This window comes from Heptranchias perlo, chromosome 8, assembly GCF_035084215.1.
Source record: "Heptranchias perlo isolate sHepPer1 chromosome 8, sHepPer1.hap1, whole genome shotgun sequence".
Taxonomy (NCBI): Eukaryota; Metazoa; Chordata; class Chondrichthyes; order Hexanchiformes; family Hexanchidae; genus Heptranchias; species Heptranchias perlo.
Window position 1 is genome coordinate 76,027,514 of NC_090332.1, and position 27,466 is coordinate 76,054,979.

At 42.9% G+C, this 27,466-nt stretch overlaps 1 protein-coding gene across 4 annotated transcripts; it reads left to right on the plus strand.

Moving 5' to 3' along the window:
* Positions 1 to 21: 21 nt before the first annotated feature.
* Positions 22 to 22,566, plus strand: armt1 (acidic residue methyltransferase 1). Of its 4 annotated transcripts, none has more exons than XM_067989362.1 (5): positions 22 to 146; positions 8,291 to 8,396; positions 14,501 to 14,742; positions 19,207 to 19,372; positions 21,430 to 22,566. In XM_067989362.1, the coding sequence occupies exons 1-5, from the start codon at positions 58 to 60 to the stop codon at positions 22,204 to 22,206; spliced, it is 1,380 nt and encodes a 459-aa protein (XP_067845463.1). In that variant the 5' UTR covers positions 22 to 57; the 3' UTR covers positions 22,207 to 22,566. The 4 variants fall into 4 exon arrangements, with proteins under 4 accessions (XP_067845463.1, XP_067845464.1, XP_067845466.1 ...); XM_067989363.1 differs by having other exon boundaries at positions 27 to 114; XM_067989365.1 differs by lacking the exon at positions 22 to 146 and adding an exon at positions 4,923 to 5,031 and having other exon boundaries at positions 14,592 to 14,742.
* The last annotated feature ends 4,900 nt before the right edge of the window (positions 22,567 to 27,466 follow it).

Consider the following 27,466-nt stretch of genomic DNA (forward strand, 5'->3'; position numbering starts at 1 on the left):
TGGGGCTGATGGCGTCACTTCCTGTTTATGCCTCCCTCCCGTACGCTGTGAGAGAAGATGGCGGTGAGGAGGAGAAAGACGACGATAGTAGTGGAGGAGGATGATCGGCCGGAGGTACCGGACTCGCTTTCGGCAAAATACACCGGGTCTGTAGTAAAGGGACAGCACGTGCGGTTTCCGTGTGAGCGCGCGCCACCGACCTCCCCTTCCCTCGGTCACATTCATTCACCGAGCGCGCAGTGCTGACGGAGATCAAAAGCAACCGAGCAGCGCTGCTGTTAATGTCACAGGCTGTAAACATCATTTAAACAAAACAACACACAAAGTCAAATGTCAAAAATATTAAAAGTTTACAAAGAGAAAAAATTCTCATGGAACAGGAGAATTTGGTGCCATCGCACCAGGTTTCCAGCGGTGTTTGTGCAGTTGCCTTCCTTCACTTTGCAAAAGAAAGTGGCTTTGGCAGAATTTCCTTTCAAATTCGGTATCTTTGTACCTATAGAAGGTTTGTAGCGAATGAGGAGGGGCAAGAAGGGGAAAGCAGGATCATCTTCCCGCCTACTCACTCAGTTTGCTCCCCTTATTTTTGGCTACTGTGCAGGGAGCAGGTCAGTCTAGGTTTAAAAAGACTTTTAAACTGGCTTTTTATAGTTGAGAATTTTCCCTCTGCAGCACGAAGGTGTGTATATATTTTTGGGTTAGCCAGGTATCTTAACATGTGCAAGAACCTACAAACCAAGCAACTGAGATATTCCCTGGTTAAGAACATAAGAAATAGCAGGAGTAGGCCATACGGCCCATTGAGCCTGCTCCGCCATTCAGTAAGATCATGGCTGATCTTTGACCTCAACTCCACTTTCTCACCCAATCCCCATATCCCTTGATTCTCCTAGAGTCCAAAAATCTATCTATCTCAGCCTTGAATATATTCAATCTCAGCATCCACAGCCCTCGGAGGTCGAGAATTCCAAAGATTCACAACGCTTTGCGTGAAAAAATTCCTCCTTAGCTCAGTCTTGAATGGCTGATCTACGACTCTGCCCCCTGGTTCTAGACTCTCTAGCCAGTGGAAACAATCAGCATCTACCCTGTCAAGCCCCCTCACAATCTTATATGTTTCAACGAGATTACCTCTTATCTTCTAAACACCAGAGAGTATAGGTCCATTCTACTCAACCTCTCTTCATAGGATAAACCTCTCATCCCAGAAATTAATCTAGTGAAGCTACGTTGCGCCGCCTCCAAGGCAAGTATATCCTTGCTTAGATAAGGAGGCCAAAACTGTATGCAGTACTCCAGGTGAGGTCTCACTAAAGCCCTGTACAACTGTAGGAAGACTTCCTTACTCTTGTATTCCAACCCCCTTGCAATAAAGGCCAACATGCCATTTGCTTTCTTAATTACCTGCGTACTAACTTTTTGTGTTTCTTGTATGAGGACACCCAAGTCTCTCTCAACACCAACATTTAATAGTTTCCCACCGTTTAAAAAATATTCTGTTTTTCTATTCTTCCTACCAAATTGAATAACCTCACATCTCCCTACATTATACTCCATCTGCCATCTTTTTGCCCACTCACTTAACCTGTCTATATCCTTTGCCAGACTCTTTGTGTCCTCCTCACAGCTTACTTTCCCACCTAGCTTTGTATTATCAGCAAACTTGGATACATTACACTCAATCCCTTCATCTAAGTCATTAATATAGATTGTAAATAGCTGAGGCCCAAGCACCGATCCTTGCGGCACCCCACTAGTTACAGCCTGCCAACCTGAGAATGACCCGTTTATCCCTACTCTCTGTTTTCTGTCCATTAACCAATCCTCTATTCATGCTAATATATTACCCCCAACCCCATGAGCTCTTACCTTGTGTAACAACCTTTTATGTGGCACCTTATTGAATGCAATTTGAAAATCCAAATATATTTCATCCACTGGCTCTCCTTTATCTACCCTGCTAGTTACATCCTCAGAAAACTCTTAATAGATTTGTCAAACACAATTCCCCTTTCATAAAACCATGTTGACTCTGCCTAATCATATTATGATTATCTAAGTGCCCTGTTACCACTTCCTTAATGATGGATTCCAGCATTTTCCCAACGACGGATGTCAGGCTAACTGGCCTGTAGTTCCCTGGATTCTCTCTTCCCTCCCTTCTTGAATAGCGGGTTACATTTGCTACCTTCCAGTCCACTGGGACTGTTCCAGAATCTAGAGGATTTTGGAAGATCACAACCAATACATCCGCTATCTCTTCAGCCACCTCTTTTAGAACCCTAGGATGTAGGCCATCAGGTCCAGGGGATTTGTCGGCTTTTAGACCCATTAGTTTGTCCAGTACTTTTTCTCTAGTAATCTTAATTGCTTTACGTTCCTCACTCTCATTTACCCTTTGGTTCCCCACTATTTTTGATATGGGTTTGTGCTTGCTCAGACGGGACCGCTCTACAAAGGAAAGAATTTTCATTTATGTAGCACCTTTCACAACCTCAGGACGCTCCAAAGTGCTTTACAGCCAATTAATCTATCCCATGTAGCACAGTGGTATACCACACTGAGGGCACCTTCCATTCTTAATCAATCCCACACAGCACAGTGGCAGTGTCATGTGGCACTGCCACTGTGCTGTGTGGGATAGATTAAGAACTGATCTAGCAGTCCCCACTATCACAGATTCCGGTCTTCAGCCAATTCGATTCATTTCACATGACATAAAGAAACAACCGAGTGCACTGGACACAGCAAAAGCTACAGGCCTTGACATCCTAGCTGCAGTGCTGAAGACCTGTGCTCCAGAGCTATAGCACTGGCATCTACCCGACAAAGTGGAAAATTGCCCAAGGATGTCCTGTCCACAGGAAGCAGGACAAATCCAACCCCGCCAATTAGCGCCTCATCAGCCTTTTCCAATCATCAGCAAAGTGATGGAAGGAGTCATCAATAGCGCTATTAAGTGGCACTTACCCATAACCTGCTCACCGATGCTCGGTTTGGGTTCCACCAAGACCATTCGGCTCCTGACCTCATTACCTTTGTCTGAACATAGGTTGTGTCTAGGTCACATCCTATTACTACATCTAACATCAGGGCAGCATTTGATTGACTGTGGTACCGAGGAGCCTTAGCAAAACTGAAGTCAATGGGGATCAGGGCAAAAACTCTCTAGTGGCTGAAGTCATACCTAGCACAAAGGAAGATTGTTGTGGTCGTTGGAGGCCAATCATCTCAGCTCCAGGACATTGCTGCAAGAGTTCTTTTTAATTCATTCATGAATTGTAGGCATCGCTGGCAAGGCCAGCATTTATTGCCCATCCATAATTGCCCTTGAGAAGGTGGTGGTGAGCCGCTGCCTTGCAAATGAGTGGTTTACTAGGCGATTTCAGAGGGCAGTTAAGAATCAGCCACATTGCTGTGGACCTGGAGTCACATATAGGCCTGACTGGGTAAGGACAGCAGGTTTCCTTCCCTAAAGGACATTAGATGGGTTTTTACGATAATCTGGTAGTTTCATGGTCACCATTAATGATACTAGCTTTTTATTCCAGATTTTTTTATTTTTAATTAACTGCATTTAAATTCCCCAGTTGCCGTGGCGGGATTTGAACTTATGTCTCTGGATTATTAGTCCAGGCCTCTAGGATAGAGTTGCTCAAAGCAGCATCCTAGGCCCAACTACCATCAACTGCTTTAACAGTGACCAACCCTCCATCATAAGGTCAGAAGTGAGACTGTTCGCTGATGATCGCAGAGTGTTCAGCTCCATTTGCAAATCCTCAGATAACAAAGCAGCCCATGGCTGCATGCAGGAAGACCTGGATAATATCCAGGCTTGGGCAGATAAGTGGCAAGTAATACTCATGTCACACAAGTGCCAGGTAATGACCTTCTTCAACAAAAGAGAGCCTAACCACTTCCCCTTGACATTCAGTGGCATTACCATCGCCGAGTGCATGGAACACCATCACCTTCAAGTCTCACTCCATCCTGACTTGGATATTTCCTTCTCCTTTCAGCTGCAAAGTAATATCCTTGGATTCAATGATTTTCAGAGTTGATAGGTGCAAGGATGTTAAATTAGAAAATAAATTCTACTAAACACTAGCAAATTCTCCTTTTGTGATACTAAATGCAGCATGAGAACTCCAACATGCAGTATTGTTATTCAGAAATGGCTATACTAACTACTACTGAAATGTATTTGCTCTAAAAGGGCAATATTTGTTGCTGGGGAGGAAGAAAAGTCAACACTTAGGTGTTACATTTTTTATAATGCAACAAGATGCCTCAATGCAGATTGCATTGTGCGTTTGTGAAATGAATGAAAAAGATTTCTTGAACACTTTTTCAATTAAAGGGCACCGACTTTACTGGAATATTGGCACACTAGACCAGTGGATAAGGTAGAGCTTTAACAATGTTTAAATTAATGGTATGCTTTTATTTTTTAAAAAACACCACTGCTGAGCAGTTTTATCATTATTTCTGCAATTGAAATTTCCAAGAGAATTCACGAGATTCTAAAAGTATAATGGTTTCTCTGCACAGAAATCTGGTGGTGAAGCTTCACACATGCTGCTCCTGGCCTTGAAACTCTCTCAGCTGGTGTCTTCTGAGCTTTGTTCCTTTTATGCACTAATTCAGATACAGTGCTGACTGCTAGTATTCACTCAGGGTTGCTGGAGCTTGCATTAGGCTATAGAAGATCTGTGACTTCCCCACTGGTACCAAGGTCAAATCAGTAGACATCTGCTTTCATCATACTTGTGTCTGGTCACATCCTATTACTTCACTTAATATACTTTTATTTATAAAAGCCTAAAGTTGATGATTGGCATTGATGGATATGTAACATTCCATTGTTATTGCACCCCATATATTGTGACTACTGTCTCCTTTCACTCTCATCTCTCTATTAGGTACAGTGGTAAACTCAGAAGTGATTCTGTTATGTACCACATGCTTCCTGAGGTATGAGGTCAGGTTCTAGGTAGATGGGAATGTACTCCCGAGATCCCTTCAGCCCAGGTAACTTTGAAATAGTAGCTACTGTAGGGTACTGAGTGCTGATACTGGTTTTTAAATTATTAAAAAGAAATTATAATTTTGTTTGGCAGGTTGTCAAAATTGCAGTAGAGGTGATTTTGCTGCCAATTACATTAATTAAGGCAAACTGCTCCTTTAAAATCATCTGAGGAAAGAAAAAGAATAAAGGAAGGGAAACAATTATTTTTGAAGGAAGACAGATTTGCAGGTGGAATTCTTGGAAAGTTTTCATCATTATTGGAGGTAGTGCTGTCCTGGCTTGCTGCATTCAATTACTGAGAAAATGGATGACCTTTCAACTGTTATACTCTGTGAGGTTATGTTCCCACAGTGTAGATCCAACCATCTGTCTTCGAATGACTTCAACAAAATAGAGTTTAGTCAGCACATTGTGTTCTGTCATTTTCCAGACTGACCCAAGTTACACATGCAACTGTTTACTGGCAGCCCTGTTCCAAGCCTCTATTTTGAATAATTAATTCTACTAGAATAGCTACAAAGGGGACAAAAAAACTGGCACCTTTTAGTAATCTCCTAAGACTAACATCTTGAAATTTTAAAGCCATTTCAGAAATGCATTGCCATAATTTTCCAAAAAAAACACGTAGCCACCAAGGCTATATGTTCCACCCATTGACTATGAATGCATGGAAATCTACCCCTAATTTTTAAATACTTAATCTTTCACTCTTGGGATTTTTACAAATCTTATTGGTGTTATATTGATAACGAAAGTTCAAAAATTGTAAACTTTGGAGACCCATGATTTCACGAAGGGTTATCGAGTCTGAAAGAAGCAACATTGTTATGAGAAATAGGAATGTAAATTGCATTATTGCTTCTGAATTAAAATAATTTCCATGGGGTTATGTGTGCATACTGTATCAACTTACCATCACTTGCTTGAAAATGAATCTGAATGTATCTAACAGGAGAGAGTAACTCCAGCACAGATTTCTTTGTCAGTATGCACAACAGAATGCTCAGGCTAATTAACTGGGTCTGATTTTGCTTTTCAAATGAAATATTTAGTGAGATTTTACAATTGTTACAGTTGCATTTATATAGCGCCTTATCGCCTCTGTCAGAAAAGTCTGAAAAGAGGTGATGATGAATCCATGTAATGAATGACCTTTTAAAGTGCAATAATTGTTATGTAGGCTCACAGGAAGATCTTGCAACACCAATGAGATGAATAAGCAGCTAATCTGTTTTTGGTGGTGTTGATTGTGAGAGAATGTTTACCAGGGCACCAGGAGAAAACTCTGCTATTCAAATAGTGATCATTTACATCTAACTGAACGGGGTCTTTGTTTAACATATATCAAAGATGCCAGCTCCAACAATGCAGGACTCCCTCAGTACTACACAAGGGTCAGCCTGTGTAATTTGCTTAAGTTCTGCAGTGGGGCTTGAACCCACAAGCTTCTAACTCTGAGGCAAGAATGATGCCAACTGAGACAAGCTGGCATTCCAGTATTGGCAATTTTGGTTGACCATTTCACTCAGATCTGGGGTAATTAAGTATTTTCAGGCCCATAGTCTGCAGTATTTCTGCAATTTGCTAAGGCTGGTGGTACCCTGGAATTCAGATGGATTTCAGAGCACTTTAAACAATTGTGCATCTACAGTTGTTGAAAGAATAAAGGACTTGCATTTATATAGCACCTTCTGTGACCTCAGGACGTCCCAAAGCGCTTTACAGCCAATGAAGTACTTTTTGAAGCATAGTCACTGTTGTAGTGTAGGAAAAGCGACGGCCAATTTGTGCACAGCATGGTGCCACAAACAGCAATGTGTTGATGATCAGATAATCTCTTCTAGTGATGTTGGTTGAGGGATAACTATTAGCCAGGGCTCCCCTGCTCTTCGAATAGTGCATTGGGATCTTTTACGTATAGCTGAGAGGGCAGACGGAGCCTCGGTTTAACGTCTCATCCAAAAGACAGCACCTCAGATAGTGCAGCACTACCTCAGTACTGGACTAGAGTATCAGCCTAGATTATGTGTTCAAGTCTCTGGAGTGGGACTTGAACCCACGACTTTCTGACTTGGAGGCAAGAGTACTACCACTGAACCAAGGCTGACGCCTGTTGAAGTCACAACTATGACTAATTTTCTGGCTGCAGCCTTCCCCTGATGTTATGGGGAAGATTTATACAGCTCAGCCATGCTCAAACACTGCGCTCAGACTGACTCCATCTAGAACAATGGCAGACTGTGGCAACTATTGATATTGGTGATCTGAAACAAGTTGTAAGCTGAGTAAGGTACTTGAATCATAAAATACAGCAGCAAGTACAAACCCAAACATTCAGTATGCATGGTTATGATCTAAGTGGGTTGGAAAGGCAATTGGAATACATTGGGAAAGCAATTTAAAAAAAAATTGTGCTTGTCAAAATGAGGGATGTTAGTGCTGGGGAATGGAACTATTCCCATTTTGGGCTCTCTTTCTCCATCCGGCACTCCCAGATGTAGAATTCAGCTGTGTCAATCCCAACCTCACGAGTGCCCCCTAATGCACCATTTCCCACACCAGTTATCCCATGGGCTCCCTGAGTGAGGTTGCCTGTTATTCCCAAATTAGAGACAGTTTCGTAAAACTGGAATAAGACTGCCCAAATTAATTTTACAAAGGGCCCGTACAGCAAGTAGACAAAGAAAAATTTCATCCCTTCATTCAGGGCTGGACTTGAACTGACGTCCCAGCGGTTCTTGCAATTTTGTATACAGTAAACAGAAATTTCAAAATTTGCTCAATTAATGGAATGTATTCATTTTTGCAATCTCATGCCATCCCTAGCTTACACATTATAGGTGTTCCCTGTTGAACAGCAGCATGGTTCATTTGGGATGAAATATAGCATTCTGATTTTTTGAACGCTGTTAAATCTCCCCTTAACCTTCTCTGCCCTGCTGCCTCCCTTGGCCTTGCTCTAAGGAAAACAATCCGAGCTTCTCTAGTCTGTTCACATAACTGAAATCCTTCATTCATGGTTTATTATTTTTATTCCACTGTCTGCACTTTCGCACCACAGGGCTATCCTACCATTCCAAGGTCCCACCTGCTTTGCCAGCAAAATCACATTTCAGTTATTTGAGAGATCAGCCAGTCAAGGTAAAATTGTAGGAAATGCTTCTCTGTGCTCCTAATATTGTACTGAATGAGAAACCTGTATCAGCTTCTTATATTCTGTACCTGTGTATCCCTACTGACATGCAGTACTGTTCTTTGTAGGTCATTTGCGTACTTCACTGTTAAAGACAGGCTGCCACAGATACTGACTAAGGTTATTGATACAGTGCATCGACATAAGGATACATTTTTTCAGGAACATGGACAGGTGAGTTGAAACTGGCAGTCACTGAGTTTGAAATGTAACTTCACTAACGTGTTCAAAGATAACCTTAGAGAGGGTGCAGAGGAGATTTACCAGAATGCTACCAAGGATGAAGGATTTCAGTTATGTGGACAGGCTAGAGAAGCTGAGATTGTTTTCCTTAGAGCAGGGCAGAGGGAGGCGGAAAGGGAGGGAGCAAGACAGAGAAGGTTAAAGGGAGATTTAAGTGTTCAAACTTATGAGGGGTTTTGATAGAATAGATAGGGAGAAACTGTTTCCACTGGCAGAAGGGTCAGTAACCAGAGGACACAGATTTAAGATAGTTGGCAAGAAAGCCAGGAGGGAGATGAGAATTTTGTTTACGCAGCCAGTTGTTATGACCTGGAATGCACTGCTTGAAAGGGTAATGGAAGTGGATTCATTAGTAACTTTCAAAAGGGAATTGGATATATACTTGAAAAGGAGAAATTTGCAGGGCTATGGGGAAAGAGCAGAGGAGTCAGACTAACTCGATAGCTCTTCAAAGAGCCGGCACAGGCACGATGGGCCGAATGGCCTCCTTCTGTGCTGTACGATTTTATGATAACCTTTCAGGTTGCAATGTTTTCAGATCAGCCTGCTAAATTTTGTGAATCCTAAGAGTGAGTTGTTGATCTGGCACATGTGGTATTGAATCAAAAACTTTGTAGTACCAATAAGTAAAACAGAACAAGTTTAAACATTTCAATATTAAGATATTAAAGTATGTAATTGCAGATATAGCAAGTCCAGGGAATTACTCTATTTCTGACAAGTTACTTTAATGTGCTGTTCTGAAACCTGATGTATTTTTATGTTTTTTTAGCTTTATTTTTTTTAAAGTTACAGTTCTACAAAGACTTGGGTCAAGCTTTGAGTAGATTAGCAGATTCTCTTGTCTGGAAATTATTAGGAATCTTACAACACCAGGTTATAGTCCAACAAATTTATTTTAAAATCACAAGCTTTCGGAGATTATCTCCTTCGTCAGATGATTGAATGAAAAGGTTCTCAAATCGCATATCTTATACGATGTTGGGACAGCATCACACCAATCAAAAGGTGTCGTTGTTATTCAAACAGACCAGTCACGGAGAACAGCACGTCCCAGTACACTCGATATACATTGTGTCTTTTACACAGGCAGGCAGAAAGAAACTTAAAATGGCAGAGAGAGAGAGAGAGAGAATTTTAAAAAACATATAAATTTTTTCCCCCTTTTTGCTGGTGGGGTTACGTGTAGCGTGACATGAACCCAAGATCCCGGTTGAGGCCGTCCTCATGGGTGCGGAACTTGGCTATCAACTTCTGCTCGACGATTTTGCGTTGTCGTGTGTCTCGAAGGCCGCCTTGGAGAACGCTTACCCGAAGATCGGTGGCTGAATGTCCTTGACTGCTAAAGTGTTCCCCGACTGGGAGGGAACCCTCCTGTTTGGCGATTGTTGCGCGGTGTCCGTTCATCCGTTGTCGCAGCGTCTGCATGGTCTCGCCAATGTACCATGCTCCGGGGCATCCTTTCCTGCAACGTATGAGGTAAACAACGTTGGCCGAGTCACAGGAGTATGAACCATGTACCTGGTGGGTGGTGTCCTCTCGTGTGATGGTGGTATCCGTGTCGATGATCTGGCATGTCTTGCAGAGGTTGCCGTGGCAGGGTTGTGTGGTGTCGTGGACGCTGTTCTCCTGAAAACTGGGTAACTTGCTGCGAACGATGGTCTGTTTGAGGTTGGGTGGCTGTTTAAAGGCGACAAAGGAGGAGCCATTGTCATACAGAACAGAATGGACTATTGCAAAGAAGCATACCGACAACTGGACAACCAGGAACACTACAGACGGTTACCCGCAGATCCGACCAAAGAACACACCCACCAGCTCAACAAACTGATCAAGACCTTCGATCCAGACCTTCAAAGCATCCTACGCACTCTCATCCCACGTACTCCCCGCGTGGGTGACTTCTACTGCCTCCCAAAGATACACAAAGCCAACACACCCGGACGTCCTATCGTATCAGGCAATGGAACCCTGTGTGAGAACCTCTCTGGATACGTCGAGGGCATCCTGAAACCCATTGTACAGGGAACCCCCAGCTTCTGTCGCGACACTACAGACTTCCTACAAAAACTCAGCACCCACGGACCAGTTGAACCAGGAACACTTCTCACCACGATGGACGTCTCAGCACTCTACACCAGTATCCCCCACGCTGACGGCATCGCTGCAACAGCCTCAGTACTCAACACCAACAACAGCCAATCTCCAGACGCCATCCTACAACTCATCCGCTTCATCCTGGATCACAATGTCTTCACCTTCAATAACCAGTTCTTTACCCAAACACACGGAACAGCCATGGGGACCAAATTCGCACCCCAATACGCCAACATTTTCATGCACAAGTTCGAGCACGACTTCTTCACTGCACAGGACCTCCAACCAACACTATACACCAGATACATCGACGACATTTTCTTCCTATGGACCCACGGCGAAGAATCACTGAAGAGACTACACGATAACATCAACAAGTTCCATCCCACCATCAAACTCACCATGGACTACTCCTCAGAATCGGTTTCTTTCTTGGACACACAAATCTCCATCAAAGACGGGCACCTCAGCACCTCACTCTACCGCAAGCCCACGGACAACCTCACGATGCTCCACTTTTCCAGCTTCCACCCCAACCACGTCAAAGAGGCCATCCCCTATGGACAGGCCCTACGAATACACAGGATCTGCTCAGACGAGGAGGAACGCGATGGACACCTACAGACGCTGAAAGACGCCCTCGTAAGAACGGGATATGACGCTCGACTTGTCGATCGACAGTTCCGACGGGCCACAGCGAAGAATCGCATAGACCTCCTCAGAAGACAAACACGGGACGCAACCAACAGAGTACCCTTCGTCGTCCAGTACTTCCCTGGAGCGGAGAAACTACACCATGTTCTCCGCAGCCTTCAACATGTCATCGATGACGACGAACACCTCGCTAAGGCCATCCCCACGCCTCCACTGCTCGCCTTTAAACAGCCACCCAACCTCAAACAGACCATCGTTCGCAGCAAGTTACCCAGTTTTCAGGAGAACAGCGTCCACGACACCACACAACCCTGCCACGGCAACCTCTGCAAGACATGCCAGATCATCGACACGGATACCACCATCACACGAGAGGACACCACCCACCAGGTACATGGTTCATACTCCTGTGACTCGGCCAACGTTGTTTACCTCATACGTTGCAGGAAAGGATGCCCCGGAGCATGGTACATTGGCGAGACCATGCAGACGCTGCGGCAACGGATGAACGGACACCGCGCAACAATCGCCAAACAGGAGGGTTCCCGCCCAGTCGGGGAACACTTTAGCAGTCAAGGACATTCAGCCACCGATCTTCGGGTAAGCGTTCTCCAAGGCGGCCTTCGAGACACACGACAACGCAAAATCGTCGAGCAGAAGTTGATAGCCAAGTTCCGCACCCATGAGGACGGCCTCAACCGGGATCTTGGGTTCATGTCACGCTACACGTAACCCCACCAGCAAAAAGGGGGAAAAAATTTATATGTTTTTTAAAATTCTCTCTCTCTCTCTCTCTGCCATTTTAAGTTTCTTTCTGCCTGCCTGTGTAAAAGACACAATGTATATCGAGTGTACTGGGACGTGCTGTTCTCCGTGACTGGCCTGTTTGAATAACAACGACACCTTTTGATTGGTGTGATGCTGTCCCAACATCGTATAAGATATGCGATTTGAGAACCTTTTCATTCAATCATCTGACGAAGGAGATAATCTCCGAAAGCTTGTGATTTTAAAATAAATTTGTTGGACTATAACCTGGTGTTGTAAGATTCCTTACATTTGTCCACCCCAGTCCATCACCGGCATCTCCACATCATGGAAATTATTAGGCTGTGGCTGGGCTTCCTGTACCCAAACCGATAGGACAGGAAAGGGCCTTTGACCGGATCGGGCAGGTGTACCATGGAGCTGGAAGATGCATTAGGCTTTACTGTTAGTCGCTGGACAAATGCACACGGGCAGTTTGTGGCCACAGTTGAACATAGGACTATCTGTTTAGCCATGTTTCATTTGTAGTTACATGTAAACCAATTCAGGTTTGTGTCCTTGTAAAGGATGTTCCAATGCACAGCAAGGTCCTACAAACAGCAAAATGAGATTACATAGAATCTACAGCACAGGATCAGGCCGTTCGGTCCATATTGGTGTTTATATTCCATATGAGCGTCTCTGATTACTTTTTCCACCCTGCCCCCATACCCCTCTTCCTTTCTCCCTCATGTATGCATCAAACCTCCCCTTAAATGCATCAATGCTATCTGCTTCAACCACTCCATGTAGCAGTGAGTTCCAAATTCTCACCACCCTGTAAAGAGATGAATGACCAGACTATCTGTTTTGGTTGAGATGAATTGGTTGACAGTTAGGAGACAGAGCGCAGGGATAAAGGATTCTTTCTCTGATTGGTGAAATGTGACAAGTGTTGTCCCCCAGGGATCTGTAATGGGGCCTCAGCTTTTCACCATATATATCAATGACTTGGATGAAGGAATAGAGAGTTGTACATCCAAGTTAGAAGACACAGTAAGTTGTGTGGATGGGAGGGGAAGTAACAAAGGGACATAGACAGACTAAGTGAGTGGGCAAAACTATAGCAGATGGAGTTCAATGAGGGGAAGTGTGAGGTTATCCACTTTGGATCTGAGAAAGACAAATCAGAATATTTTCTTAATGATCTAGGAGCTGTGGAGGAGCAAAGGGATTTAGGTGTCCATGTAAATAAATCACTAAAAGCTAGTGCACAGGTATAAAAAGCAATCAAAAAGGCTAATGGAATGTTGGCTTCATCTCAAGGGGATTGGAATTCAATAGTGTGGAAGTGATGCTTCAGTTGTATAGAACCATGGTCAGGTCCCATCCAGAGTACTACATTCAGTGTTGGGCACCGAACCTCAGGAAAGATATACTGGCCTTAGGAGGGTTACAGCACAGATTCACCAGAATGATACCAGAGCTTAAAGGGTCAAATTAAGAGGACAGGTTGCACCCTTTTTCATACAAAAGGTAATGGAAATCTGGAACTTGATTCTCCCAAAAGGCTGTGGATGCTGGGTCAATTGAAATTTTCAAGACTAAGATTGATAAATTTTTGTTAGGTATAAGAAGGAAAGGCAGGTAAATGGAGTTGAGGTACAGGTCAGCCATGATCTAATTGAATGGTGGAACGGACTTGAGGGGCTGAATGACCTCTCCTGTTATTATGTTTCTATGAATGTTAGCCAGGATACTCTGCTGTTAAATAGTGCCATGGGATTTTTTACATCCATTTGAGCAAGCAGACAGGCCCTCGGTTTAATGTCTCCTCTGCAACATGGCACCTCTAACATTGCAGCACTCCCTTAGTACTGTACTATGGGGTCAGCCAAGGTTTTTTGCTCAGTTGTTGTAGTGGGGCTTGAACCCATCACCTGACTCCTGTTGGTGTTACCACTGAGCCAAGCTGACATTTTAAATAGGTGGAATCGTGGGTTTTGGGTACAGAAGTCTCTTACTTGCCCTTCCCTAATATCAGGAAATCCCTGCAGCCAATAATCCTAAGTATTCCAATAGGAATAATGGATGAGCACTAATGCAGCACTTAAGTAAAGTTTTAAAAAAAAGGAATTCATTGGTTTAAAAAGAGGACTATTGAAGGGTATGGGAAGCAAACCGGTGAGATTAGACTGCGTGGCTCATTGAGAAAAAAAAACCAACACAGACTTGATGGGCTGAATGTTGTTTCTCTATTACAATATTATGAGATTCATTTGTAACTGGTTACCTATAGCAGTAGAACCCATGTACCATCATCTTAAGTTATCACCTCATTTTTGTGTGTAATGATCAGGTTTTGCTAGAAATGGGGAACAAATTATGTGTATTAATTGCTTTAAAGTTTTTAAAGTATCATCAAAATTTAGAATTTTTTTTATTTTGTTAAATATATAATATATTTCACAAAGAATAACATGTTAATTTGTGATGACTTTGTCTGAAAAAACCTAAGATGCTGCATATTTTTCTAGGAAGGTGTTGAGGCAGAAAAGAGAGCCATCTCCCTCATGTCTAAGTTACGAAATGAGCTGCAAACTGACAAGTCGGCACTACCTCTTACAGATGGATTACCTGATGCTGCCCAGTGGAATAAGTACCTAGATCAGCAACAGGCTCGACTGGATACAGAGGAAAACCCCAGCTGGTTTAAATCACCCTGGTTGTACATGGAGTGTTACATGTACCGTAGGATTCATGAATCACTGCAGCTCAAGTGAGTGAAACAATTTGTTAAAAAGAAATTAAAAACTTTTAAAAAAAGTCTAATTGGATCATAAATTTGCATTGAAAGAAATTGTGTCTAGAATATAAATATTAGAAGAATGAACTTGCATTTATATGTCTTTGCAATACTTTTAAAAATAGTTTTATCAACTTGTCCTCCCACTTTTAAAGGTTTGTGTATCTGAACCCCTAAGTCTCCCTGCTCCTCTACTTCTTTTAAAGTTTTACTATTGAGTCTGTGTGCTCTTTTCTTCCCAAAATGTATCACCTTGCCTTTCTATGCATTAAATTTCACCTGACATCCATCTACCCAATCTACTAACCTGTCTATAGCCTCCTGAAGTCATGTCCCATTCTCTTAACCATGCTCCCCATTTTCAAATTTTGATATTGTGCCCCCTATAATTCATTGATTGTGAAGACCTTTGGGATCATAGAATCATAGAATCATAGAAGTTACAACATGGAAACAGGCCCTTCGGCCCAACATGTCCATGTCGCCCAGTTTATACCACTAGGCTAGTCCCAATTTCCTGCACTTGGCCCATATCCCTCTATACCCATCTTACCCATGTAACTGTCCAAATGCTTTTTAAAAGACAAAATTGTACCCGCCTCTTCTACTGCCTCTGGCAGCTCGTTCCAGGCACTCACCACCCTTTGAGTGAAAAAATTGCCCCTCTGGACCCTTTTGTATCTCTCCCCTCTCACCTTAAATCTATGCCCCCTCGTTATAGACTCCCCTACCTTTGGGAAAAGATTTTGACTATCGACCTTATCTATGCCCCTCATTATTTTATAGACTTCTATAAGATCACCCCTTAACCTCCTACTCTCCAGGGAAAAAAGTCCCAGTCTGTCTAACCTCTCCCTGTAAGTCAAACCATCAAGTCCCGGTAGCATCCTAGTAAATCTTTTCTGCACTCTTTCTAGTTTAATAATATCCTTTCTATAATAGGGTGACCAGAACTGTACACAGTACTCCAAGTGTGGCCTCACCAATGCCCTGTACAACTTCAACAAGACATCCCAACTCCTGCATTCAATGTTCTGACCAATGAAACCAAGCATGCCGAATGCCTTCTTCACCACCCTATCCACCTGTGACTCCACTTTCAAGGAGCTATGAATCTGTACTCCTTGATCTCTTTGTTCTATAACTCTCCCCAACGCCCTACCATTAACGGAGTAGGTCCTGGCCCGATTCGATCTACCAAAATGCATCACCTCACATTTATCTAAATTAAACTCCATCTGCCATTCATCGGCCCACTGGCCCAATTGATCAAGATCCCGTTGCAATCCCAGATAACCTTCTTCACTGTCCACAATGCCACCAATCTTGATGTCATCTGCAAACTTACTAACCATGCCTCCTAAATTCTCATCCAAATCATTAATATAAATAACAAATAACAGCGAACCCAGCACCGATCCCTGAGGCACACCGCTGGACACAGGCATCCAGTTTGAAAAACAACCCTCTACAACCACCCTCTGTCTTCTGTCGTCAAGCCAATTTTGTATCCAATTGGCTACCTCACCTTGGATCCCATGAGATTTAACCTTATGTAACAACCTACCATGCGGTACCTTGTCAAATGCTTTGCTGAAGTCCATGTAGACCACGTCTACTGCACAGCCCTCATCTATCTTCTTGGTTACCCCTTCAAAAAACTCAATCAAATTCGTGAGACATGATTTTCCTCTCACAAAACCATGCTGACTGTTCCTAATTAGTCCCTGCCTCTCCAAATGCCTGTAGATCCTGTCCCTCAGAATACCCTCTAACAACTTACCCACTACAGATGTCAGGCTCACTGGTCTGTAGTTCCCAGGCTTTTCCCTGCCGCCCTTCTTAAACAAAGGCACAACATTTGCTACCCTCCAATCTTCAGGCACCTCACCTGTAGCGGTGGATGATTCAAATATCTCTGCTAGGGGACCCGCAATTTCCTCCCTAACCTCCCATAACGTCCTGGGATACATTTCATCAGGTCCCGGAGATTTATCTACCTTGATGCGCGTTAAGACTTCCAGCACCTCCCTCTCTGTAATATGTACACTCCTCAAGACATCACTATTTATTTCCCCAAGTTCCCTAACATCCATGCCTTTCTCAACCGTAAATACCGATGTGAAATATTCATTCAGGATCTCACCCATTTCTTGTGGTTCCGCACATAGATGACCTTGTTGATCCTTAAGAGGCCCTACTCTCTCCCTAGTTACCCTTTTGCCCTTTATGTATTTGTAGAAGCTCTTTGGATTCACCTTTGCCTGATCTGCCAAAGCAATCTCATATCCCCTTTTTGCCCTCCTGATTTCTCTCTTAACTCTACTCCGGCAATCTCTATACTCTTCAAGGGATCCACTTGATCCCAGCTGCCTATGCATGTCATATGCCTCCTTCTTCTTTTTGACTAGTGCCTCAATCTCCCGAGTCATCCAAGGTTCCCTACTTCTACCAGCCTTGCCCTTCACTTTATAAGGAATGTGCTTACCCTGAACCCTGGTTAACACACTTTTGAAAGCCTCCCACTTACCAGACGTCCCTTTGCCTGCCAACAGACTCTCCCAATCAACTTCTGAAAGTTCCTGTCTAATACCATCAAAATTGGCCTTTCCCCAATTTAGAATTTTAACTTTTGGGCCAGACCTATCCTTCTCCATAGCTATCTTAAAACTAATGGAATTATGATCACTTGTCCCAAAGTGATCCCTCACCAACACTTCTGTCACCTGCCCTTCCTTATTTCCCAAGAGGAGGTCAAGTTTTGCCCCCTCTCTAGTCGGGCTATCCACATACTGAATGAGAAATTCCTCCTGAATACACTCAACAAATTTCTCTCCATCCAAGCCCCTAATGCTATGGCTGTCCCAGTCAATGTTGGGAAAGTTAAAGTCCCCTACTATTACCACCCTATTTTTCTTGCAGCTGTCTGTAATCTCCTTACATATTTGCTCCTCAATTTCCCGTTGACTATTTGGGGGTCTGTAGTACAATCCTATCAAAGTGATCTCTCCCTTCTTATTTTTCAGTTCTACCCATATAGACTCAGTGGGCGAACCCTCGGATATATCCCCTCTCACTACTGCCGTGATGTTCTCCCTAATCAAGAACGCAACTCCCCCTCCTCTCTTACCTCCTGCTCTATCTTTCCTATAGCATCTGTACCCTGGAACATTGAGCTGCCAGTCCTGCCCCTCCCTTATCCATGTTTCAGTAATAGCTATAACATCCCAGTCCCATGTACCCATCCATGCCCTGAGTTCATCTGCCTTGCCCATCAGACTTCTTGCATTGAAATAAATGCAGTTTAATCTAGACTTCCCTTGGTCTTTGCCCTGCTTTCTCAGACCATCTGTCCGGTCATGTTCTGTACACTCTCCCTTACTGCCTTTTGTTTCTGTCACCATTTTATTTCCCACTGACTTCCTGCATCGGATCCCATCCCCCTGCCACATTAGTTTAAACCCTCCCCAACAGCACTGGCAAACACTCCCCCTAGGACATTGGTTCCAGTCCTGCCCAGATGCAGACCGTCCAATTTGTACTGGTCCCACCTCCCCCAGAACCGGTTCCAATGGCCCAGGAATTTGAATCCCTCCCTCTTGCACCATCTCTCAAGCCACGTATTCATCTTAGCTATCCTGTCATTCCTACTCTGACTTGCCCGTGGCACTGGTAGCAATCCTGAGATTACTACCTTTGAGGTCCTACTCTTTAGTTTAACTCCTAACTCCCTAAATTCAGCTTGTAGGACCTCATCCTGTTTTTTACCTATATCGTTGGTGCCTATATGCACCACGACAACTGGCTGTTCACCCTCCCCCTCCAGAATGTCCTGAGGATGTGATAAGGTGCCATATAAATGCAGTTCTTTCTTTGTGAGCAGTGCCACAGGAGATCCACGAGTATAATGAAAACCTCCAATTCAAAATTCTCATCCTTGTGTTAAAATCCCTTCATGGCCTCTCCCCTTCTTATCTTTGAAATCTCTTCCAGCTCTACAACCCGCTGAGAACTCTTGAGTTCCTTCATCTTTGGCCTCTTGTGCATCTCCCACTCCCTGTGTCCCACTATTGGTGTCCATGTCTTCGGTTGTCTAGGCTCTGGAATTCCCTCCCTAAACTTTCTGCCTCTTCACCTATTGCCCCTCCTTTAAGACCCCCCCCTTAAAACCTACCTCCTTGACCAAACTTTTAGTCACCCATTCTAATATCTCCTTCTTTGGCTCAGTATTAATTTTTGTCTGATTGTGTTTCTGTGAAGCGCCGTGGGACATTTTTCTACGTTAAAGGTGCTATATAAGTGTAAGTTTTTATTTTCGGCTGTGAACAGTACTGCAAAAGATCAACTAGTACCGGTGATGTTAAATACCAAGGAATCTTTGGACTTCAAAGTGTAAATTCTGTAACTTAATTTCATTTTCTCTTTTCTGATTTGCAGTCCTCCCATGTGTGATTTTGATGTATTTAGTGAAGCAAAGACCCAAAGTTTTGTCGCATCACAGCAGGCTATTATTGCTATTTGCACCTTCCTTCAGGAACTAAATGAGAAAATAGAGGGTTTTAATGATGCTCAACTCAAAGCTGAGTTTCTGCTGCTCATGCAGGTAGGCCTTAAAAAAAAAGTGCTGTGCTCATTTATATTTGTGTGGTTACCATTAGGGTTGTAGTTAGCTGTGCAAAAGTGCTGATATTAGACTGTACAGTACAACAGTTGACCCATAATTCACTTGGGATTACTGCCCCTGGTATCGTTGCTCATTGCCACACAAGAAAAGCAAGATGAAGTTTTTTAAGCAATACAGAAGAAAAATATTCTAGTATTTCCTTGATTCCATTCAGTATGCACTAGATGGTTCCAATGTAAAATGTCCCGCCTGTATCAGCTTCTGAGTTTCATTTTAATACACAGTTGTCATAAACAGGACTACACCGACACCAAGCCTGCAGTGTAACTGGGGCATTGGAGATATCACAAAAAGAATTAAGAGCAGTTGTGTCCTCAGAAGCAGCTGTTCAGGGGAAGCCATGATATTAGTGTTTGAGTATTTGTGAAGTTACCGTTAGTGTAATTGCAGGGGCATTACAGCTACCCATTGGATTACAGTATCTCTAATCTTTGTACACTTGGGGTCATTCTTATTGGTTTCCTGAGATGAAGGGAAACAGTGGAGATGTGTCTTTATCAATCATAAAGATTGTGTCCATCAGTGTACATCCATTTACAGACATCTCCTTAGTGCGCAGTAACTATGTAATTATTAATGTATTACTGGTCACTTGCTTAGCAGGGATCAGACAGACCTCCCCTGCCTCAATGCTCAAGTCGCCTGTCAGGGATGGTACAGGCAGATCAAAAAAAGAGAAAAAATATCCACAGTGCGAAAACAGACGGGGAAACACCAAGTTACAGCAATTAAAATGTTTTACACCAAAAGTTCTGAATCATTTTTAGTTTGTATTTGAAATTTTAAAAATCCACTTTGTATTTCATAAGACAATTGCAGTCACTCATTTGACAAATGAAGACTGTGGCCTTCAGCCCATTGTTCCTATTGCTGATGTCTGTGGAGTTGAACTTCATATTGTCAGATAGCGGGAAATTTCCGCACAAAATGTCAGCTCCCTGGTTGTTTAAAACACTAACAATGGATAAATTATAGATGCACAATACTGGCATCTATCTTCTTTTGTAATTTGGGGGAATTACGTGGGAATTCAGCGAGAGACATTTTACCCTTTAATTTCCATTTGAAATCATGAATAGTTGATGTATCTATTGATCCTTCTTAAAAGATGTTTGTTGAATAACACATTGTGTTACAAATGAGATTGAAAGCTGTATAGGTAAGTATCAAAATTGATTAAATACTCTGTGGCAGTTTGTCTTCATGGCCTGCATTGGTGCATTCCAAGGAGCCTCGATGTTCCCATTAATTTATGTGTATCTGGAGTTGCTGATACTACAGATCTTGGTGTTTTGAGTTGGGGTTTATCCAACAGTGCTTAACGCAGCATTTTGTAAACCCCCAGGTCCAGAAAATTCAAACAGGACAAACCAGCAAATATGAAATCTAAACACAAAAATGACTGATTTACTTGGGTTTCAAGAGTCAGATTACCATGGCTTTTGGGCCACATGTGACCCACCAGCTACAGTTTGGACACCCTTCTATGGAATGCTTTGGTTTTTATGTCACTCGGGAATGTTATCTGTAGGGGAGAGTTTCAAACAATGCTCTTTTAAGGTCTCCAAAGTCCAGTTATAATCATTTTTTCAAAAGGATTGGGCTAAGTAGAATGCCCATATACAGTTTTATGATTTACACATCAATAAGTAGTCAGCAGCAAATCTGCATTGTTCAAAATGGAGAGTTTTTTCTGAACCTTTTCTTATTGCAAAATTCAGATTTAAAAAAAACTTAGCACATGATATAAAATCCATCAACTGCTTTTGTTGAGTTGCACTATATATAAAATCAAGGATCGAGTGAATGCCTTGCACTGTATTATTTCTATTTGTTCTCATAATCTTGGGCAGGAAGTAGATATTTCTCAATATGGAAAATAAGGTTTCTGGAGTCATTCTGGACCTCTGTCAAAATTTTAATTCCCTGTGATGCGAAAAGATAATCTTGATAGTTTATGATTTTTTAAAATCTAGGTTGCATTGTGGGGAAACAGATGTGACCTGTCCATTTCTGCTGGCCAGGACAACTCCCAGAAGTTCAATCCTTTAGTTTCCCTGGAATCATTGAAGCCTTTCATCTTGATAGATGATTCTGAATTTGTTTGGGAACTCCTCATTAATAATAAGAAAAACAAAAACTCAGAAACTGCATGCACCCGAGTAGATATTGTCCTTGACAATTCTGGATTTGAGCTGGTGACCGACTTGATACTAGCAGATTTTCTCATAACCTCTCGACTAGCTGATGAGATTCACTTTCATGGCAAGAGCATACCTTGGTTTGTTTCTGATACAACCAAGAGAGATTTTGATTGGATACTGAAGAAGATGCAGACAGCCAATCACATGCCAATGTCCAGGTGTGGTGTGGTGTGGGAGAAGAATATGAAAAAAGGTGTTTGGATTTATCATGATCACCCTTTCTGGACCCTCCCCAACGAGTTTTGTGACATGCCTCTGGTTGCAGATGATCTGTATGCTGAACTACAGAAGTCAAACTTAATCTTTTTTAAGGGAGACCTGAACTATAGGAAACTAACAGGAGACAGGAAGTGGAGCTATACTGTTTCTTTTGATACTGCTCTACGTGAGTTTCAACCTGCGCCACTTTGTAGCTTGCGAACACTAAAAGCTGATATTCAAGTTGGCTTAAAGCCTGGACAAGGTGAGCAGCTGGCGGTCTCTGATCCTGAATGGATGACCATTGGACGTTATGCCATTATTCAGTTTAGTAACCCCTACCAAAAATAACTATTACAAATCTACTTACATGGTATTGCCAAGTCTATTTGGCTGGATTATGGGGCTCCTCTGTAACAGTTAGCATGCTGTTTTAATGTTTACAAAATACATACTGATCTTAAGCATGATTGATGGTCTAAGCTTTCTATAATTTTTTTTGAGGGGGGTTGGTTGCAGGAATATTGGTTGGAAATGATGGCAAAATCCACCAGAACATTAATCTGCAGAAAACAAAACATCTTTATGTAAAAGTGAAATGCTGCCCTAATGTTGCTAATATAAAATTAACAATGGATCACCTTAATGTCAATTACCAGTTACTTGTGAATTACATGTTCATTCATGATTAAAATGGTTGACATATCTTAATGCTTTCAATTCAAGCCTTTTTATCAGATGCAGTTGCAGCTCACTAGCAATTATCCAAATAATATTGGAGTGAAATGTGTACCAGCTCCATATAAACTCCCCTACCCATATTCACAGCCTCCTCCTTGACCTTGCTATCTAAATGGCCTCTCTACTCCCATCGAGTCAATTACAGATAAGGCCATCCCTGATCACTTCCTTGTATCCCTCTCCACTTACATCCCCCCTCCCCCTCCCAACTCCACTTCTGTCTGTGTCCACTCCTGGAAAAAAAACTCTTCCCCCAAGTCACTTACAACGGCACTTTCAAACTTCCAATTATTTAGCCTTTGGCCCTCCATTAACTCGACATTTATGCAGCTAACGATTTGCTCAATCATGCTTAATGTCCTTGCCCCCATTAAAACCATTAGTCTCTCTCACCTTGGTCGTTTCACCTGGTATGGCCCTCATCTCCGCTCTCTTAAGTCCAAGGAATTCTACTGACTTCAATGGAAAATAAAATCAGGCTGTGTGTAAAACAGGTGGCTGATCTGATCATGTCAGTTACTCATGGGGTGAGTTAGGTTAAAATTACTCTGTCACACTGCTTGTGCCAAGCTGAAGGTCTGAGAATTGTTTGGGTCACGGGTCATGTGTTAAATTATTTAATATATCTATTTAAACGTGACAGTGGCTTACCCATCACTATAATACAGCAAATTCACCGAAGCAATATATCACATGATTGGCACAAGTCAAATGAGACCTTACTGATATTGCAAGATACATGGGGCGCTAAATTGGGCCGTGTAGCGCCCGTTGTTTCGGTGCTACATGGCCTCTCCGACATCCAAGATGGTGTCTTGGATGCGCACGCATGTTTCCTGCGTGACATGCGCCAGACACCATCTTGGTATAGGAGTTAGCGCAGGTGCAAGATAACGAACGCTGGAATCATGTAAAGTAGGGAATTAATGGCTTCAATCAGTGCGCAACGCTGATTTAAATTGATAGACACCATTTTGGGACTTATCGCTCAACTCAACGTACAGTCTTAATCCCGACCATCTGAATGTGTCTTAGAGTGCCTGGAGGACCCCCCACCAGCGCTATTTAAAGGGACCGTTCAGGATTTACAGGTTAGTGGCTGGATTATTGCTTCTGGCTGGCGAGACATTTATAACTGTTTTTGGAGGTCTCCCAGACTTGAATACTAGGACACGGGGACATAGCCTAACATTTAGAGCCAGGACGTGCAGGAGTGAAGTTAGGAAATGCTTCTACACGCAAAGGGTGGGAGACGTTTAGAACGCTCATCTGCAGACGGCAGTTGATGCTAGCTCAATTGTGAATGTTAAATCTGAGATTGATAGATTTCTGTGAACCAAGGGTATTAAGGGATATGGGGCTAAGATGGTTTTATGGAGTTAGGTCACAGGTTCACCATGATCTCATTGAATGGCAGAACAGGCTCGAGGGGCTAAATGGCACTGCCACTTGCTGCCTCTTGATATGCGCCACCTTCTGCAAGAAAGCAGGACGTGTGTCTGGGTAATGTGCCTGTCATGGTTGAATAGCTGCCAGTGTGTGTGGCCTGTGACTTGTGGGTGGGCGGCTTGACACAGTGGTAATGTGTAAGGGTGAGAGGAAGCATCTGATAGGAAGAGTTGAGTACTGATGGAAAGAGTTTATTGGTATGTGGGTGATGGGGGGGTGTAGTGCGTGGTGCAGTTGGTAGGAGATGCCACTTGACAGTTGATCTCATTCACCTTGACCACTCATGCAAAGCACTGAACTTCTTCCTGCACTGCAGCCATGTCCATGATGCTGTGCGCCTGGCATTGACTTTGTCCCCCGCTGCCTCGCACTGCCTTTTGAGTATATGACTGGAGGGCCTCTTGCCCTTCCTACCCTCCACGGATATAGGATGTCCCTCCTTCTGTCCACCTCTTGCACCCAAGGTCTCTAGTGCATCAGCAGAGAACCTTGGTGCATGCACTCTCGCAGGCCTGGTACCAACTCAGATCAGCAGATTGGTGAGCCAGTCTGGCGTGCAGATTGGAGGATGTGGGATTTAGTAGTGCGCAACCTTTATTCATTGTTTAAACATAACTCATCAGTGTGTAAACATAGGGATGGGACCTGCATCTGTGTTTTACATGTGTGATATCTGATCTCTGTGCAGACAGTAGACTGTTATTTTCAGCAAATAACAGGTACCAGCTACCGTTAAAAGATTTCTAAGAAACATCCTCCCTTTAAGAGATTGAGCTCCCTCTGGTAGTGGAAAGTGCAAATTGCAGTAATTCCACATGCAAGGCCGGGAAAGGAAGGCTGATTGCAGGTAAGTCCTCGGGTGAGTCCAAACTTGCGTCCTGCCTGTGAAGGGTCCATCGGGCGCGGGGTACCAGTGCATCGCGCTACCCCCGCACGAAACGGATCCTTATCCAATTTTTCCCCCATGGTCTCTCAGATCTAATATTTGTAAAGCTACTCACTGACTACAAGACTAGCTTATGGTAGAATTACTTTTGTTTTTCCCTTCTGAACATTGCAGCACAAGTCAGTAGGCAGACCCATAGCTGAAGACTATCTGTTCAGATCTTGGCCATTGGAGTCTTGAAAGTGAGGAAAACCATGCTGCTGCATAGCTGCACCAATGATTTTCAGGAAGAACTACAAAATCATCAGCTATTTACATTATTATACATTTATTTTGCTCTATCTCCCACAGTGCATTTGCAGTATTTGCTTAGGATGCAAAAGGATAGATTTTGGTCTGGGCCCATTTTCAGCCCGACACCTGCCCTGCTAATCGCCGACTAATTTGTGGATAGAGTCCTTCAACAGGGGTTGGGTCCCTAATTTACATAATTAATGGGCCTAATGCCTGTTTTAAGAGTCCGCCCAGGATGCCTAAAAAAAGGGCTCCATGAATTTAGCAATGGGACCAACACCGCGTGGATTGGACGCAGGCTGAATCATCGCACAATTGTACCAATTTCTACCCCCAAGTACTTTGTCCCTCCTCCCTCCCCAAAACCATTTTCTCAGTTATTTACATGATTATCGAAGATTTTTTTCTTCTTCCTTGCTGCACATGAGTACTCCTTGAAACTCATTGTTGTAGCAGTGCACCACAAAGGCTGCACCCACCATTCAAGCCTTCAATGACCTAGACCTTGAACAAGTCCATACCTGGCTAACTGACTGACTCTGACATTAAAGTGTCTTGTAAATTTGCCTCTGGCCCCAGCACTAACACGAGTCCCCTTGCTGCAACACAAACAAAACCTCACCCCCAAAAGATACCGTTTGCTCGGAGTTTTTAATTAATGGCTTCAACTGTCGCACGAAGTATCATTGTTGACTCTTATTTAAAACATTTCAGTTCCTCTGGAAAAGGGCAAAATTAAGAATTCAGAAAAATGGAACCAATCAGATCCCTGAAACAGCATCCATACAAATTGCTGAATTTAAAAAGAAAATTGTTTTGGTAGGCTTGTTGGGTTCCTATCCACCCCACTATATAGACCTAAAAAATAAATTTATATCATAATACACGCAAAAAACCCTCAACAATTCTGAGAAAAATCTCAAAATGTAACATAAACACTCCTGTTCCATCTTAAAATACTTTTTGCACACACAGGTTTGTCACCCTCTCAGGGGTCTGTTCTTTTTCCAGAGCATGGATCCTTGTAGCTGAGCATTTCAGCACTTTTAACGACTCAAGGAGTTTGAAGCCTGTGGCAATTAGCTGCCATTTTTAAGCTTGGTAAAAATATTTAAAATAACTTTCATTCTTCAGTGATAAAAGGATCGGCTGCTTAAAGTGGACAGCCTTCAACTTCATATCGAGCCCCATTGTTTCAAAATTCCAGGCCAACGGTAGTGATATTCACAGATTTTTTTTTAGAAATGCCTGCCAGCCTGACTTATCCCTGCATGCTTTTTGACCTGACCGATCCAACCCATATTTCTGCTGTGTAAAATGGGTCGGACTTGATCCTAAAAATGGATTCTGTCATCAGCTGAGAGTTAACTGCAATTGACACATTAATTCTAGCTGTTCATTTCCAAAGGAAAGCTTTCCTTTTTATTTGCTTTGTGCTGTCTTCCCTGAATTAATAATTTTAAAGTGAACAGATTTTCACATATAATGTATACGTTCATAATTTTCTAACATAAATCTTCTAGTACTGCCAACTTTTAGTTCAGTTTTGTCCAGTGCTGGGACATGGAGGCTAAACATGACTCTTAAGTGTAAATCCCTCAGGCTACCCTGGTTCACTAAGAAGTCAGAATATTATCTGTCTCTGAAATTCACTGATTTTCTCTCACATTCTTGTTAATAGGACTAAAAGTTGAAAAACGCTAGGCCCAGATGGTATGCATCCCCAAATAGCAAAGGCACTAGCCTTAATTTTCCAAAAATGTTTTAGCAATGGGAACTGTGCCAAATAACTGGAGAGTGGTAAACGTTCACTTGTGTTTTTCCCCCCATTTTCTTTAAATGTTAATTTAATGAACTTAGATTTTCAGGATATGGCCCTGTTTTAGGGGTCTCAGCTTTCGATGTTGCTGCATTTCTGGACTTCCAATCATAGAATCATAGAAAGGTTACAGCACGAAAGGAGGTGATTTGGCCCATCGAGTCTGCACCTGTTCTATGCAAGATCAATACAGCTAGTCCCACTCCCCCCGCCCTATCCCCGTAGCTCTGAAATTATTTTCCTTTTGAGTACTTAATCCAGTTCCTTTTAGAAGGCTATGATTGAATCTGCCTCCAACACCCACTAGGGCAGTGCATTCCAGATCCTAACCACTTGCTGTGTAAAAAAGTTTTTCCTCATGTCACCTTTGGTTCTTTTGCCAATCACCTTAAATCTATGCCCTCTGGTTCTTGACCCTTCTG